Source organism: Nothobranchius furzeri, chromosome 12, assembly GCF_043380555.1.
Source record: "Nothobranchius furzeri strain GRZ-AD chromosome 12, NfurGRZ-RIMD1, whole genome shotgun sequence".
In the NCBI taxonomy this organism is placed as follows: domain Eukaryota; kingdom Metazoa; phylum Chordata; class Actinopteri; order Cyprinodontiformes; family Nothobranchiidae; genus Nothobranchius; species Nothobranchius furzeri.
In genome coordinates this window covers 20,868,396-20,887,331 of record NC_091752.1, presented here as the reverse complement: position 1 = coordinate 20,887,331, position 18,936 = coordinate 20,868,396, and the positions used below count along the sequence as shown (strand labels likewise).

The 18,936-nt window shown below is 40.2% G+C and overlaps 1 protein-coding gene across 2 annotated transcripts in view; it reads left to right on the top strand.

The window, feature by feature from the left end:
- zgc:171482 (zinc finger protein) overlaps nt 1-18,936 on the top strand; it is a 135,728-nt gene that overhangs the window by 42,084 nt on the left and 74,708 nt on the right. For both annotated transcript variants that reach the window (XM_015944349.3, XM_015944348.3), the window contains exon 2: nt 17,174-17,290. In XM_015944349.3, the coding sequence (XP_015799835.1) occupies nt 17,180-17,290 (111 nt within the window). In that variant the 5' untranslated portion in view covers nt 17,174-17,179. The remainder of the gene's footprint in view (nt 1-17,173; nt 17,291-18,936) is intronic.

Below are 18,936 nucleotides of genomic sequence, written 5' to 3'. Positions count from 1 at the left end.
TCAGGAAACGATTCCAAATCCTGTCATCTGAAGCTGCTTTCTCCTCCGGCTGATTTCTCCGTCCTCAAACGGCACATCTGAGTTGTTTTTTTTTCCCCAGAGGAAAACTTTAAAGGCAGTCATTACTACTAAAGCCCACTGCAGATGTACTAAAAGCATGATTTTTAACACTATTTTGTTGCAGTTAAAAATTGAATTAATATTATTCTTTGTTCTATGGGTTCTTTTTACCCAGGCCAAGTAAAAATTGCATCATTTTTAGCTTAATCTGATTTCTACCTCCTTTATTATGTGTTTCTCATTAAGTTGTTTTCTTTCTCTTAAAGTCCTTATTTGCATTTATGTAAAAAGCATTGAAACAGCCATTAAAACCTGAAACACCACAGAGCTTTTTACTCACTGCTGCTTGGACCATCCCAACCTTTGTCATGTGTTTAATCATTTTACAACGTTGAATTATTAATGTTAGATTAAAATGCAAGTTTAACAAAGGAGATTATGTCTCCCAGCAGGATATAGCTAGTCATCATTTATCACCAGTCCGATGCTTTGATGTTCCCCATCCTGTGTGGTCAGAAAAAAATATATATAGTGGGGCAAAAAAGTATTTAGTCAGCCACCGCTTGTGCAAGTTCTCCCACTTAAAATGATGACAGAGGTCAGTAATTTACATCATAGGTACACTTCCACTGTGAGAGACAGAATGTGAAAAAAAATCCATGAATTCACATGGCAGGATTTTTAAAGAATTTATTTGTAAATCAGGGTGGAAAATAAGTATTTGGTCACTTCAAACAAGGAAAATCTCTGGCTCTCACAGACCTGTAACGTCTTCTTTAAAGGAGCATGGGGCAGGGATTGTCCAAAAACAAGAAGTAAATAGGATACATGTTCATTCTTGTGAAGCTTATGGGTGATGAAGCATTTTAAACTAAAAAGAATGATGAAACCAGTTTATCATTCCATTTTGTTAATCAGGCTGTGTGCTGCAAAATGCAAAACATTCCTGATCCGAATTTCCCACGCTGTTTTACGGATGTGACGTTAATTGACGCTTCAAGCGCGTTCTCGGCAAGGTTCAAACCCGGAAAAACATTTGGAAGCTTGCTAGGTGGCGGTAACGCGTCTTTCACTACTAGCCACGTTAAAACCTCAAACAGAAGAGGAAGAACCCTGGAAATGGATTCTACAACTAGCAAACGACCAAGCGCAACTCAAAGCCCACTAAAGTGGCACAAAGAAGAAGGTTTTATCAGCGGCATCTCGAGAGTCAAAAAGAAAATATAAAAGTCGGTCAGGGACCCGAATATGTATTGGGTACGCTCTGGAAGAATGAGGCTGGTTCAACTCAATTAGGGCCTGAAAAGGATGCGGACATGGCTCATTTTCTAGTGAGCAGGTAAGTGTTGTATTAGCTGGTCTCCTTATGTCTGCTGTAGGTTTCAGTAACGAGTAGGTAAACATATCAGAGCTGTATCTCCACAATTTAAGAAAAGAAAATAAAACCTAAGGATTTAGGTAATCTAACAAATCTTTGTGCAGATGAACAAGAAACTTATCTAAGCTAACGGTGTTTAGCATATGGCTTCCTGATCAGTTTGAAAAAGCTAAAAGCAACTAAGGAGTAATCAGATCACTTCTACGTTTTGTGGACGACACACTGCATGTGTTTGTAGATAAATGGATGCTCTGTTTATTCTGACGAGAAAAGTAAACAGAGCTTGATTTGATTATATGACGTCACCGATCAGCCGGAGAGAGCTAGCGTGCGTTAGCATGTTAGCTGTGATCACGCTTCAGTTTGTATGTACCACAGAAGAGAACGGACATTTTCCAAACCAAAGATGAGTCTAGAATTATGTCATATTTGATCTACAGTCCAACCTCTAAGCAGGACTGTTACTGCAGTAGATAATGTTATTCGTGGGGTTTGTGTAATAGAACCCATTGGAATATCTTTTCCTAATGTTAGTGCTGTGCTACAAAAGAGTAAAAACGAGTCAGCCATTACTACATGTTTTACTAAAAGTAAAGTTGTGTAGAAGTTTGTGTTTATTTTTCTAAATTTGTCCAGTTGAATGTAGGTCAGAATAAAATATGTTTGTGAAAATGATAATTTTTTTATGACTGACATGCATTTTCATATTACTAGTTGTGCTTAGCCATTATTGATCTATGTAAACAGAAGGTGTAGAGTCTCAACCAACTTGTTGACATTTTTGTTTAAAAATGTGTTTTCCAGCTACTGGAAGAAGCAGGCTCCTGAAACTGCAATTCAGGGAGTTAATGTGCAGTCAACCTCGACACCCAGTAAGAGAACAGCAGCTAAAATGTCGCATCGATTATCTCCAACTGAACCTGTGTCTGAGGGGTTAGTATCTTTTCTGTAAAACAAATATTCACGTTTTTGTGCTATGATATTTCATACATTAAATTACACCTTGCATATCCACACTTGGTTCAGAACTAACATCACACCACCAAACACTTCTGACATTATCTTTACAGGGAAGATTTTCTAATGGCTGGTGTTGAGGCCTTAGCTGATGACCTAGATTTGGATCCTTTTGAAGAAAGGTAAATTTGTTCATGAGAAGTCTTGCCATATACGCAGGAAATAACTGCTGTACTATGTGCAAAAAAGATAAAGACACAATAGATAAGCAAATTATAGGTCATTATATATATTTATTTATTTTGTGAAGTGTCAATTCACAGCAGATTGTTGTTATTTGCAGAAATAATTAATGACAGATGTATTAGGCTCCACATTTATCTCTTTAGAATCAGTACCATTTCAGGTAAGTTCCAGTATTTATCTTTACGTACAACAAATATTATTGTGTTGTCTGTAGTTTCAAATCCATGGATCTAGCTACGGATGCAGTCCAAATTGATGAGGACCAAGCAAACAACTTACTCAACAGTGTGTGAGTTGCAATGTCTTCTTATCTAGGGGTGGGCAATATAAACGATATAAGGTAGAAATTATATAAAATTGGGTAATGATAGTTTTTGGCTATATCGCAATACGGCGATATTGTGATAACACATGACGTCACTAAGATGTGCACCCTGCTGACAATGGGGCAACAGAATGGCAGTGACTGCAAGCATGGAGTGGGCGGAGGAGGAGGCCTATATGCCTCAAGTGGCATATATTTGCCACATGAGGATATCTAAAAGCATGTCAATCTGACATCTATAAACAGATGAAAAAATATATCGCAATATATATCGTTACTGCACATAATAGGAAATAACAATCAACATTGGCAACTTTGTGGGACAATCTTTAACAGTTGATATGCTGTTCTTGCTCAAATAGACCTTGTGGTGAATGTATGAAGCTTGAACATGAGGTGAGATGAATGCGTGTGTGTGTCAGATTTTGCTTCAGGAAGAAACAGGTGTCTGAGTGAAGTGATGGTTTGGATAAACTTAGGTCTTATTGAAAAACTGCATCAAACGCTAACTACCGTGTTCTGCCTCACCGAATTCGTGGACCCTCTTTTAGATCCGGGCCGCCAGAGGATGGTGATGTTCATCCAGGTGACACCAGCGGCTGGCAGAGGAGACGTAGGTGTCCTGCGACCCCGGTCCAGAGATGCCCGCGGTACACGTTGATGGAAAAACGTTTGCAGATGCGTTGTGTTAAGTTTAGTTCACTCAGAAATCAAAAGACTCGGTATGAGTCTGCGTTAGAAGTTGCGATTCAGCTATTCTGTCTGGCTGACAGGAACAGCGTGAGGGGGGGTGGGGGGGTGGGGGGGGGGGGGGGGGATGAGCCGATCGGCTCTGTCCCCCCTTTGGTTTCTTCAGGTCCTCTCTCTTTCGTTGTCCAACACGAACTCACTCAAGAAGTGAAACTTACCAAAAGCCTTTCTCTTCTCAAAGCAAAACGTGTGCATCAGCAAATGTGTTTTGGAGTTTGCTGTGAGAATCTGTGTGTGGGTGTGTTTGAGTGTGTGTGTGTGTGAAGGTCGATAACAAACATCCTCAAACATTATTTAATTAAGTATGGATTCATTAATCCATTATAATTACCCAAAGCATAATAATCATTCATTTGATTAAAACACATTTATAATGAGCAAAATGATAATGATTATTCTTTAACATTAAAATCAAGAAAGGAAGTTTAAGACTTGTTATGTTATGACTACTTCCATGGGAACAACATCTTCTGGCACGAAGTTGCAGGTGGCAGATGTTATGGTTTCCAGCAGACTCTTGCAGACTTCATGTCTGCAAAGGTCTCAATCTGTGGGTGAAAGTTCTCAGCGACCCAGCTCTTGACCCAGCTGAGTCCAACACCACCTTTGTGACAGAAAACCCATATTTCCTCACGTTACACTATGTATGATCTAATGCTGCTGTTCTCCTCTCTCCATAAAGGCTCCAGCTACGTGAAGCATCAAAAGCCAGGAATGACTTCTTTCATGCACACAGATTTATTAGAAATTAAGAAAAAATACTATGTGCAAATGCAAATAATAGAACTTTTTTGTACATAAATAAAAGTAAATATATTGCACAAACTGTTTATTTTTGGGTGAAAATGCTGTCTTCAGCTAAAGTTATTTTGAGGTATTGTGCTGTTTTGGAACTACTGTAGTTGTAGATAAACGGTTTGGATTTTTGGGTTAGGGTGCCCTCAGTCAGGAAGACGGTGTCCTGGCGTCTCTTGCCGAAACTCCAGGATATCCAGCATCACCCCTGGAAGACGGGTCACCACTCTCTCTCGAGAATATCATCTCTCTCCTCCTGGCTCAGGTGTTGTAAAGCTGTCTAGAAATTAAAGAGCATATGTTTACATGACTAGATTCATATCTCCAGTGAGTGATGTTTTCGTTTTTGGCATCTCTCTATTATTTTATTTTATTTTTTTACACAAATGGCTACAACCAACCTGCATCTCAGCTATACTGGCAGCTCTCAGCTGTGCAAGCTGGTCTCGGTCCTCTTCTCTGAAAGCTGTTCGCTGCCTACCCCGGCGCCCTGGTCCTCTTGAAAGAGCTCTGGACCTCAACCTGCTGCCCTCACCCCTTGAGCGTGTCCTTCCCCGACCCTCGGAGCGACCTTTTCCTCTCCCCTTTCCTTTAGCCCCTGGTCTCAAACTTTCCCACGACACATCAAAGTCTGTGGCAGGCTCGGGCACACTCCATCTGAACTGTCTTCCATCACTCCTTCCAATGTGAATTCCTGAAAATCAATGACAGTAATGAAAAATGACTGTATTACCCTGTAGGTCTTGTTGATATTATGATTTTATTTTGATGCATTTTTGAACTAAACATTGATATTTATGTTCTTATTTACATTGTTGTGATGCCTGTCCTGTAATGAATTTGGTTTCACAAATGATGTCAGTGACTTGAAATTGGATGTTCTTACATGATGTATAAACAATAACATTAGCTTGTTAGTAAGCTTAGTGCAAAATAATAACTGTAACTGGTCTAAAAACATCAGAAATCACCTGCAGCCACAAAGCCTTATGCTGATAAAGTAGCATCATGTTACTGTCTTGCTCGCCAGTCACAAAACTGGCTTATGAATATTTCATAGGAAGGAGCACTTGCTTTACATCATGAGTGTCATGGCTAAATTAAAATGCTAATGTTGTCATGGAATTTTACAAATATTAGACTAAAGTAACAATGTTACTTACTTCATCGCTCGACACGGTGCCTTGTTCGAGCCGCGCTCTGGCCGTGCATCACTGTAACTTTTTTTTTCTAGTGAAGAGTTTGTGCGCGCTCTCGTGCAGTTTGTAATTGCAGTTACTCACAGCGCCGAGTGCGTCGCTAATGAGTTTCGTTTCTTCATCCTGCCCCATGCTCCTTTAAGAAGCTTTTCTGTCCTCCAATCGTTACCTGTATTAATGGCACCTGGTTGAACTCATTATCTGTATAAAAGACACCTGTCCACAGCCTCAAACAGTCACACTCCAAACTCCACCATGGCCAAGACCAAAGAGCTTTCGAAGGACACCAGGAAAAGAATTGTAGACCTGCACCAGACTGGGAAGAGTGAATCTACAATAGGCACGCAGCTTGGTGTGAAAAAATTAACTGTGGGAGCAATTATCAGAAAATGGAAGACATACAAGACCACTGATAATCTCCCTCGATTTGGGGCTCCACGCAAGATCTCATCCCGTGGGGTCAAAATGATCATGAGAACGGTGAGCAAGAATCCCAGAACCACACGGGGGAACCTGGTGAATGACCTGCAGAGAGCTGGGACCACAGTAACAAAGGTCACCATCAGTAACACACTACAACGGCAGGGACTCAAATCCTGCAGTGCCAGACGTGTTCCGCTGCTGAAGACAGTGCATGTCCAGGCCCGTCGGAAGTTTGCCAGAGAGCACATGGATGATACAGCAGAGGATTGGGAGAATGTCATGTGGTCAGATGAAACCAAAGTAGAACTTTTTGGTATAAACTCAACTCGTCGTGTTTGGAGGAAGAAGAATACTGAGTTGCATCCCAAGAACACCATACCTACTGTGAAGCATGGTGGTGGGAACATCATGCTTTGGGGCTGTTTTTCTGCTAAGGGGACAGGACGACTGATCCGTGTTAAGGAAATAATGAATGGGGCCATGTATCGTGAGATTCTGAGCCAAAACCTCCTTCCATCAGTGAGAGCTTTGAAGATGAAACGTGGCTGGGTCTTCCAACACGACAATGATCCCAAACACACCGCCCGGTGGAGGGAGTCTGTGGAGGGAGTTGAAAGTCCGTGTTGCTCGGCGAAAGCCCCAAAACATCACTGCTCTCGAGAAGATCTGCATGGAGGAATGGGCCAAAATACCAGCTACTGTGTGTGCAAACCTGGTAAAGACCTATAGTAATCGTTTGACCTCTGTTATTGCCAACAAAGGTTATGTTACAAAGTATTGAGTTGGATTTTTGTTATTGACCAAATACTTATTTTCCACCCTGATTTACAAATAAATTCTTTAAAAATCCTGCCATGTGAATTCATGGATTTTTTTTTTCACATTCGGTCTCTCACAGTTGAAGTGTACCTATGATGTAAATTACTGACCTCTGTCATCATTTTAAGTGGGAGAACTTTCACAATTGGTGGCTGACTACATACTTTTTGCCCCACTGTGTGTGTGTGTGTGTGTGTGTGTGTGTGTATATAATATATATATATATATATATATATATATATATATATATATATATATATATATATATATATATATATATATATACAGAATTTTGGTTAGAATGTTGCTTTTCCCTTTTTTCACAATAAAGCCACAGAAATGTCATTTGAACTTTTATACATACTATTTTGGTAGTTTAAAGCTTGATTAAATTGTTGTTCAAATGACTTTATCCCTGTGGTTTTATGATTAAATTATTATTGAGTTTTAGATTTAGTGCTTTTACAAGAGAATATATAACATTTTGCTGGTTTGTGACAAAAGACGTCATTTTTTGGCTACAAATAGAAAATTCATCGATGTGGCAATCTCTTTGCCATTATCTGTCTCTTTAACAAGCAGCTCCAAACCCATCTTAGACTGTAAACACCTGTTGATCCACCACTGGATTTTCTTCTTTTCCTGATTCTTTCATTTCGGTTTTGCTCTTTTTATTCAAATTTTTATCTTGGGCTTTAATCTTCTGACTCTTATCCTGAAATATACTAATCACATTTCTTCTTCTTCTTCATCTTTGACTTTGTCTCCATCTTCGTCTTCTTCTTTTTCTTCTCTTTCATCTTTGACTTTGTCTTCTTAACTTTCTTCTTTGTCTTCTTCGTCATTACTTTATTTCATCCCTCAGCTCTTCACATGAAATCTTACACCAGCTTCCTCATCAGTTAATCTCCTCAAATTCTTCTTATTTGGATTATTACTGTACCACACTGATGTCAAGTATCCAAGTGTTACTTTTATTTTTGGAATGGATGGTCCATGATTTTACCTCATTTCAGTAAAATCACAAATGGACCAAAACTGAAAAGACACACACACACACACACACACACACACACACACACACACACACACATCAGGTTTCAGCCCCCATTTATCTCGAAGTACTTCGTTCATTTTGGTTTCCTGGTTTTTTTCCTGCAATTTGGGTCCAACACCAACTAAATCATGACTTGAATTTTCTGTTAAGTAAAAACTAGACATACATTATAACTCGCAGCTATATTTGATTATTTCTTCTATAGTTTTGCTAAATTCCTGCACCAAACTTAGCTTTTGTCATCCTCTCTTCCTCCCCCATTCTTCATTCCCTTCCCCACTATCTCTCCCTCCATCTTTTCGCTCCATTGGCCATGCGGTTCCATTAATCTCCCCAACAGATTGCCTCTATTAATTAGCCCACATCTTCCATCTTGCATGTAATAATCAAAGGTAATAGAGATATTATGAAGATATGGATATTTCTGTGGTCACACTCACTTTTAATTAGCATCAAGATTAAAAGATAGACCCTTCTCCTGCCTGTACGTCCACAGGCGTCTCAAGGTATTTTATCGCCACAAAATTGTGTCAGGCTGCAGATTGTGGGGCCAATTTAAATTGTCAGTTTTGAAAATATATCTTTTCCATCATGCCTCATAGGACATATCACATTGGAGGTAATAATGTGTTTAGGTCTCTAGACAAAACCTGTTTTTAAACTTGTCATCTGTGACATTTGGATTTAAAACTACACCTCAGAGGCACGTATCAATTTCCGAGCACGCAAAAAAGGTGTTTGTCTCTTGCTCTGGATCAAATGCATTTCCTTTTTCATAATGTAAATATGTGTCCCAGCTGATTCAATTAGATAATGAAGAATGTATCCGTTCTGCACATGTGTAGATAACTGAAAGGTCCGAGGTGCACTAAACAGACAAGATGAGCAGACAGGATAATTACCAGCGCTGAGTGTGTTCGCTCACATGTGCGAAAGACTAGAGAACATGTAATTACGTACTAGACCCGAGATAAAGCCACTACATTTCCCCGCAGACACACGCAGAGTGGATATTTGTCTGAGCTCATCACTAAAGCTGTGATTCTTGAGATATGGTGTCATTCCAAAGGCTCCATTATTTCGCAGTTCAAAGCTGACCTCCCCAGCATCCGTGCTCCCCGGGCTGTGAAACGCTTTGCCCTTGTAGACTTCCTGTACTGCCGTTCCATCGTCAAACGGACATCCCCTATTTAGCGGTTGATGTTCCTGAACCACTCCCCAAAGACCAGTTACTCACCCCTGCCCAGTCAGAGCAGCACCTACAGAGTTCCCATAATGAAGAGAATGGGAGATTGAACACAAGACCCCACGGCACATCATTATATCATTTTTCTATTACAGTACCCACCATAAAAGCAAAAGAAAAACACTCCTGCCAAGTTGTTAAGGCCTCAGACGTAGAGCTTTGAGTGGGTCGCTTAGGCCTCGTTTCTTCTTTTATTGGTTGAGTATTCCCAGTGCTCACAAGGTTTTAGGGCAGTTTAGAAACATCCTACCACAGAATGTAGCTGGAAACATTTTTACTTTAGTGAGACTTTGGATGGAAAAATACTATTTAGTTAGTGGCACATCTTCAAAAGGTGCAGCAGAAGTGTCATGGATAATTAAGCTGGGGGTCTTGAGATGATAAAGTCGGAGCCATACCCAGTGATGGGAATAACGAGGTAAAATAACAACACGTTACTAACGGAGTTCGTTTTTCATGTACCGCGTAACATATTGCTTTCAACATGTAAGTATGTATTTAGCAAAAAATACTTTGATATCTTAGTTACATGGATCAGTGACAACATGAAAATATTCGTCCCAGCATTTCCTTTCAACTTCAGATACATTTATTTCCATGCTTTGGTTCTGTATCTCACATTAGGCTAAGTTGTCTTTAAAAATCCAAACTTATTAAAGCTGTGATGGCAAATCTGCAAAACAAACTAAACACAGACACGTTCACGGAACTCTCAACCCACCAGTCGGCAATCATCCCTAGGCCATGTCCGCATGATACTGGAACTCGGATTATACCGGAACTCGGATTATTCAGGAACTCGGATTATACCAGAACTCGGATTGTACTGGGACTCGGATTATACCGGAACTCACATTGCAACAAACGAGAAAGCGCTAAACACTAGTTGCATTTTTTTTGGGGGGGGGGCTCTGATAGTTTGTTCTAAAGTTGAAGTGGTAGCTGCCGGCTGTTTCTCCTCTGATATTATTGAGCGGAGAACCTCTCACGTCAGTGGAGTTTTGTTGCAGTGCAGTGGTTCGACGACCGGATGGTCCGAGCTGTGTTATTGGCTGAGGTTTTTAGACACATGTGAGACAATCACTTTATTTTTTTTTCTTATTTAATCTCCACAACATATTTATAGCTATACTTTGTTTAAATGTTGTTAGAGGCATGAAAAAAAAAGTTTGTTAGCTTGTTTTGCATATTTGCCACTGTAGCTTTGAAAGGGGATCCAAATTTTCTTTTAACATTTTTAATTTTTAAAAGTACAGTAATAGTTACTTTTCTCCATACTTAGTTACTTTTTTATTATTGGACCTCGGTTTCTTTTTTGACGAAGAGTAATTATTTTTTCGAAGTAACTTACGGCTGCATGGTGGTGCAGTTGTTAGCAATGTTGCCTCGCAGCAAGACTGGTGCAGGTTCGAAACCCGGCTGTGGTCATTTTGTGTGAAGTTGCATGTTCTCCCCATGCATGCGTGGGTTACCTGCAGGTACTCCAGTTTCCACCACAGATCACAACATGCCCTAAAAGTTAACAATTGTATGCAGCTTTGGATAAAAGCATCTGCCAAATAAACAAACATAAACTTGCCCAACACAGGTCATACCTGGATATGAGTAGTAAAATTTTAGGCTGTTTTTATTTGTACTTTTCTCATGTTTTTCAGATTAAGTAAAGTTGGTTCAGCCAACAATATTTGGGGCCACACACGTTTGCTGCTTTTATTTTGTGGGTCAGATGTAGAACAGTTTAGATAGACATCATGTCTGACCCAAGGACGTAATTTTCACTTTAGAAGTGGGGGGGACATGGGGGGGGGGGTATCTTTACAATATGTTCTAAGGGGAAACAGGCTTCAACACAAACGGTTGCTTTCCGCTTGGTCCTAGAGCTCAACCAGTGTCAGTTTAATATAGCGTAATATTGTTTTTGGATGGTAAAAAGTGCAGGGGTCAAAACTTGACTTTGGAAAAAGTGGGGGGGACATGTCCCCCCTGTCCCCCCCCAAAATTACGTCCATGGTCTGACCATATTCTGATGCCAGATCAACTCTTACTCTAACTATACAGTTCTGAGCCTGCATTTGTAATTCGACACCGGCAGAAATGTTTTAAGAACCAAAGCCAGTAAACAGGAGTGACCCAGAAGTTATTTCTTGTACCCTTAAGAAGCCACTGCATCTTTTTGTTTTTCTCCAATATTAGGTAAAAAAGGCTAGAGGCTAATGTTGAGCTAACAATGCTAACGATGAAACTTATGGAGCATAAGTGAGGTAGTGAGTTTTTTTTCCTAGAAAAATAGACTGCAGTACCCAAAACTGAATACAGGATGTCATTCTTTCTTCATTCTTACAGATTGCACCTTTAATGTGCCAAGGTAGAAATAATACAGGAGGCAGAAAGACCCAGAATGTTTTTATTTTTATCTTTTTACTATTCAACATAAAGAGTTGTTGAGCATAAGATCTCATGGATCAGAGGCAATCCCAAGCAACCAAATGTGTTTGCCTAAAGATAGTAAGAGAATGTATTTACACAAGTTCAGTGAGTTTATCGGGCTCACAAGGACACTTCCATCAGAATAAGATCAGTCACATATTCTACCTGACAACTCTATAGGTATGACATGTCACCTAATCCTTTTTCTCCATCGCTGACTTCAGAGACAGTAACCTTTAACAGAGTGGCATTTACTGCTTTCTAAACTCTAGACACCAAACTGCTTGCCATCCTTTTCTAATACTATTTATTTTCGAAAGCCAATAGAAGCCAAAATTGAGTGAAATACAATTTTTCCTAATGTCAGCAGAAAAGCTTTGTATTTCACATTGATTACCAGGGTAGTAAACTGATGTGAAAACAGTGTGCTAATTTGCTGATTGCTGTTTGTTTAGAAAGTAGTAATGGATGTAAAGCAAACTCTGCACTTCTATGAGCCCGGGACCTCATGAATGTATAAATAAACTAATACTAATTTGTACACACAGAATAAATGCTTGTTTTTATGAGTAATTAATAGTGGGAATACTTTAGGAGGATGCCAGTTAAGTCAGTGACTCATTAACGTCCGAAAGACAGAAAATTTGCAGGAACAATTACCTGAAAACAGTGTTGAAGGGCATCATAGAGTCGCCTTACAAGACAAATAAACATGCTGCTTAGGAGTACCCTAACATATATGGAGGAAAAACACGCAACAAGTTCCAAATGAATCGTTATTTTGCACATTTTTTATATCACTTTGGATTTGCTCACACAAAACAAATGAGCCACATCATTGGGGCCATTTATTGTAGTCCTGCCCACATTTAGTGACTATGCAACTTTATTTATGTGTTTATTATTTGTTTAAATAACTTGTTAAAGTGCAACCCTCAGACTTGGCTTGTTCATTAAAAAGTAATTGATGATTCTTGCAATTAATGAGGAAAGGTCAGTGAAACAAAAGTTGGCAACATTGTGCAATGGTTTAATTGTTGTTTTCAATAACGCCAGTTGGTTTAAAGTAACACAAAGCAGTTTCCTCCGCCCTACTGGTTGAAAGTGGAATACAACTGTTGTAAACAACCTTGCTGAAGCCTGCTGTAGCTAGCACCAACAACAAGCTAACACTAACATGAGCCAGCTAATACTAAAATAAACCATGTAGCCAAAAGATTCCCTCTGTTGGACAAAAATGAGTATTACTTACAAGTCCAGTAGCAACAAAGCCAGGCCAGCATCAGTTTGTGATTTCATAGGTTATTCAGCTTCCCTCAAGCTAGTGTAGGCCACGCTGTTGTTTCCTCTGGTTTTGGCTATTTGCTTCGCTTCCAAATGATCTTATTTGTACTTCAAGGCTCCGCCATGATGCCAGCAGAAAAGGCAAACTTCTTCTTCTTCTTGTGCTTTTTGTTGATGCTCAGCAAACTGAAAATGCTAACAGTTAGCCTTACAGTTAACAGCCATAAACCAGGTAAAGAAGGTAAAGAGCACCTCCTAATGGACACTAAATTACTCCACAAAACAATCAAGTGCAGTTTTTGTTCAACAGAGGGCTGCAGATTCAATTCAATTCAAAAATACTTTATTAATCCCAGAGGAAAATTGGTTGCTGTAGTAGCTCATAATTATAATAATAATCAAGTCATCAAAGAGTTGTTGCATATTACAATGGCTGTTGGCAGGAAGGATCTCCAGTAGTGGTCAGTGTTGCAGTCAAATACCAAACAGTCACTGAGATCAATGTAGCTTTAGCCTAAAGCCTGATCCATGCTTCTCCGTCTGCTCTGCAAGGGACAGACACGCACGGATTGACGGAGACCTATTGCCCTCATTCTTCTCCGTCTCCTGGGGAGTGTTGCAAAGCAATTCCCCGCCAGGACAACAGAGGGCATAGCGCTGTTCTGTGGTATCCTGTCATGCATCCGGTCCAAGATAGTGTGTTTATATTGTGTTTTTTGTATATAAGAGACTTTTTAACACAGCCAAATTTGTCTCTCATTCTTCTCCACCTTTTCATGCACTCGCCACCTCTAAACCCACATTTCCTGCCATTTCCGTCCACAAATAAAATGCTTGCTGCGTATCGTTTCACTCCTCCAGTCACGGGGGAATTAAACGTTCATATTTTTAGAGTATTTTCACGAGGTATTCTTCAAGCTTCTCCGTGTCTGCCGCTAGTTATTCTCGGCTCTCTTTATGTTTTTGAGGGCGCAATGGTGGCGGAAACAACAGCGGTGCCCTGACCAGTCACAAGTTTGCATTCTTCGTCTCGTTCAACGGATGTTTAAAAAAGTGGGCTCGACTCCGTACGTACTTGCGTGCCTGCCGGGGCCCTACGCAAGGACGGATAATGGCGTTGCATTAGGGCTGCTCGATTATGGCAAAAGTAATAATCACGATTATTGTGACTGACATTGAGATCTCGATTATTTGACGATTTTTCAATTTATGTTGATTTTATTTGTTTTTATTCAGTCACAAAATTGCTCAGGGCACAATCAGGACAAAAATAAATAAGAAACAAGATGATCACTAAAAGACCAATATACTTAGAGCTTAACTATACTTAACTCATTTAAGTCTAACCAGTACAGACCCAAATACCAATATCTTGCAAATGCTGACAGCAAGCATCATACAGTGGCATTTATAACAAATAAATGCAAATAAGTTGATGTTCACAAAATAACATTTATTGAGTCATGTCAAGGTGCTGTAGGAGCGTGCACTAGCAACGTGTCCTCAGAGAGATTAGTTATTATTTATCAGCGTGAGGAACTTATTTCTATCCATTTCTACCTTATTTATAAACTATTTATTTAGAGGTCCATCAGTTAATGTAATAATTGCCCCAACCACAGCTGCACCCCCCAACCCGGTCTCACAGCAATCAGGGGCAAGCTGCACGTGTGTTTATCGCACCGCACGCGCACATTTAGCGGGTTTTAGCGGCTCAGGAGTCCGCAGGTTAGGTGTGTGTCACTCACTCTGGTTAATCCAACCGGGAGCCGGCTCTGAGAGCTGTTTCTTTAACGACTGACACATCACTACATCATTCCCTTTCCTAATGTCCTGGTGACATCTTTTGTATCTGTAACATTTATATCCTTGATGACAGCTGTAACAATGTTCAAAGAAAGGTTCGGAGCAAAAATGGCTATTTTGTTGATAATTTGCAGGAAATATCTTGAGAAAAGTTCTACAGAAATTAGCTAAGGGTCCTCAGAAATGTAGCTATCTTTGTCACTAGGCATTACCCCAAGATTCCACTACCTCCGCTCCGCCCCCGCCTTCCGCAGCCGCTCGCTTCCGAACTCAATTTTTACTGGTACCCGCTCTACAACGGCTCCGCTCCGGTGCGGAGACCTGAGGTGCGCAAACAGGCATGCGCGGGATTTTCGAGATCTTGCGATACAGTCCGAGCAATAAACGTGGAAGTTAGATCCAAACACCCGTTGTGTGGGAGAAGCATCGGCATGAGCTGTTTAATCTGCCCATCATTTGTGTTGAGAGATCAGCAGTGTTTGGATCAACAAAGTGTGACTACTTTGATAGTGGAAACTGTAGTTATGGCTTATTTTTGTGCATTTAAAGTTCAGCCGCCATTGATAGTTGTTAAAAGTTGTTAAACCTGTGCATATGAAACAAGAAAACGCTTTTTGTTTATCCATGTATTGTGAAATAACGGAAGTTTTGCTTGCTCCCTTTTCTGTTGGGCGGTTGTGATTTCTGTCCATTGACTGCGGAGGTGCTCCGGCGTCCGGCAAAAATAGAATCGATCCTATTTTTGCTGGATGGTGGAACGGCCGCAGTAGTGGAACAGCTCTGATTGACTACAACGGGACCGATTTTGCTGCGGAGTTCGTGCCGGAGCGGAGCGGAGATAGTGGAATTTTGGGGTTAGGAACAGCGACAAAGTGGCACTGCCTCTCTCTCTGCTGCTAAAGCTATGGATAGCAAATGCTACGGGTGATGCCTGAGCGTGAACGCGCATGAAGCAGCCTGCTCGACCCGAGCAGCTCTCTTTTTCTGTGATTTTACAGAAAAACAGGCAATCACAGTAAAAATGCCAGGGCTCATTCTACAGGACCAGGGCATTGTAGGAGAATGTATGAAGAAGAAATTTATTATTTCTATACATGTTTTGGCTGTCAAACTTCCATAATGCCCCTTTAAGATTTAAAAAGTCAAGAATGGGTTCTGAAAAGCTGTTAGAATTAGCGTCAAAGTCGCTAAGTTGGCAACACTGTGGGAGAAGCGCTTCATTTGCAACTCGGGGCAGCGCAAGTGGGAGGAGCAAATAATCGTCTTGTTTTGTTTGTATAATTGTTCAAAACTCAGATTGTAATTGGGATTAAAATTCGATTAATTAAGCAGCCCTACGTTGCGTGTCTCCGCACTGACGCAGACGGAGAAGCACGAATCAGCCTTAAGTTTAAAAAACTTTCTATTGTTACTTTAAAACTCTTTATGAGCCCAAATCATCTAGAAAATTAGCACCCAACATTGTTTGATTAACAGAAATATAAAAAATTCAGATAATATTATAATATTCTTCTTCCGGCTCTTGGAGGGTGCAGGCGCTTTTTTCCTCCTCTCCTCCATATCTTATCCTCAAGGCCCTTTGTCTGTTTATGTGTGCTGGGTGCACGGCTGCTCCTGCATTTTTCTGGAAACTGGAAACTGAAATTCACTAAAATGGATCTCGTCAGTTGGTCTCTCAACGCGATTGATACAATTTTTTCAACGATGAGAACAAGAGAAGGGGCTCCCGGATGCCCCTCCGGGACAGACCCAGTTGGACACTGGCACTGAAGTCTGTTGCATATCTGAGGTGTTTATTTGCAGAGAAAAGCTGCCCTCCTGGTGGAGGATAACTCTGAAGTGTCTTTTTTTCCCTCCACCTGAACCAATCCTCATGTAACACTCTTACCTTTATTAAGGTAGCGCGACTCAGGGTTTCGAATGACCACAGTCACCAATTCTTGTCATGTGTCTTGCCCATGTATGTCTGATCTCTGAATTGTGTGTACTCTAATTTCCCTCTGGGATTAAAAAAGTATCTTTGATTTGATTGATTGATATTATAGAGTAAATTGTGATTAAAGACATTTGTTAGGAAAACATGTTAAATATTTTGTTTTGAAACTCTCGTAAATGGCACATTATAATAAATGTGAGTTTGCTATAAATCAAATGTGAGCCCCGTTGTTGCCAAAAGTGGAGTGAAAATCTTCTATGAGTGGATGTTCTGACAGAGATCAACATATTTCAGGCTCAGCTGCCATCATGAATTTGTCAGCCTGTGGGAAAGGATTTTCTAAGTTCAGATATTTCCTTACACCCCTCTCACACTAAGTAAGGTACATTACGTTTAATCTCATTCTGTGTTAACCAAATTCATGTGTGTGTGTGTGTGTGTGTGTGTGTGTGTGTGTGTGTGTAGTCTCAGATGAAGATGAAGTCTTCGGTCGTCGTGGATGGAGGTCTATTTACAGAGAGTTACTGTAACATCTGCAATGCCCAGCTCATCTCAGAGTCCCAGCGCACCGCTCACTATGAGGTGAGTCCGTCTCTGCTGAGGTTTTAGTAGGAATTTTCATAAATGAGCAAACAAACAAAAAAAAGTTCTAAAAATTTTTCTACGATTGTTGCTTTTTATATGTAGACTTGAGCGTTTTCAGCAGCCCTATTTGTATCAGTTTATGCTAATTTGTGCCATTCAAAACAGTGCTCATCTATTATACATTAGCTCAAAGCAGCATGCTAGTTACTTGCTCACAAACACACAAGTTTAATTTGCTTTAATCTAGTCTTCCTTTCACTTAACTCTAGGAGATTTACAACGAAGAGTCAATAAACTATCAGCCCTAGAATTTGGTAACTAAACTGAAAATCTGAGTCAGTTTGTGTGTGCCTGCCAAAGTGTTGGGATTACCAAGTAGCTAATGAGGACAAAGCCCTTATTTTGATAGACATGGAAAGTAACAACATGTGTCTGCACAGGCGTGTGACAGTAATCTATTTCTGTCCCTCATAGAAGTCTAACAAAAACACACAGCCCTGAGTTGAGCTCACAAAAGATGAGTCACAGCATGCTGTCGGTGTCAGCCTTTACAAATTGTTTCTGCAAAGGTCAGTAGATCAGAAAGACAAGGCAAAAAATCCAATCAAGTCATTTGAAAGCAAGAAACCCTTTGATGTTATTTTCTGGTGATTTATATTTGACTGTTTCCTGCAGTTCATTTTACTAAAGTCTAATATGGTAGCGGGGGTTGGTGGGTGGGGGGGTGGGGGTGGGGGGGGTCTGCCTTTAAAAAATTGCTTATAATTAACAAATTATTGAAATGTGTTCATTTGACATTGGCCTGTTTTACTGAATACTTGTAGCTTGAAATCCGTTCCAGCTTAGTTAAAATGATCTCCACATGGAGTGGTATTTATAATCCGTCTGTTTTGGTCCAGTAGAGGGACGTTCCAGTTATATCACCTGACTTCGTTAATCACCACCATCAGAAAATAATGATTTGATTGCTTTTAGAAAGGTTCACCCCATAGTGCAGATCTTCCCTCAGTGACTTGATGTTGACACTGATTTGTACCCTCTACAATAATAAAATGTTAAATTTACTTATAGGTATGTTAGCTGAAGCTAGTTGCCTAAATGTAAAGAGTAATATATGTTTACTTTCAACATAACAATGTATATTACTCTTTACAAGTAACTAGGTTTAGAGGAACCAGTTGACATAAGTAAATTCAACATTTCCTTTCTTAAGCCTAATTTTTACTTCTGCATCGGGATGGATGCACGCAACACCATTATCTGTCCTTTCGAGGGCTTGCAAGGACGGGCGGAGTCGAGCATCTCTTTTTTAAACATCCATCTGTTGAGACAGAGAATGCAAGCTTGTGATTGGTCAGGACGCCGCTGTAGTCTATAGCGCCCTCAAAAGCATTAATAGAGCTGAGGATATCTAGCAGCAGACACAGAGAAGCTTGAAGAATACCTCGCGGAAAACTCTAAAAACATGAATGTTTTATTCCCCCGTGACTGGAGGAGTGAAAAGATACACAGCAAGTGTTTTATTCGAGAACGGAAATGACAGGAATTGTGGGTTTAGAGGTGGTGCACGCATGAAGAGGTGGAGGAGGATGTGTGACAAATTTCTCTGTGTTGAAAAGTCTCTTAAATACCAGAAAACACAA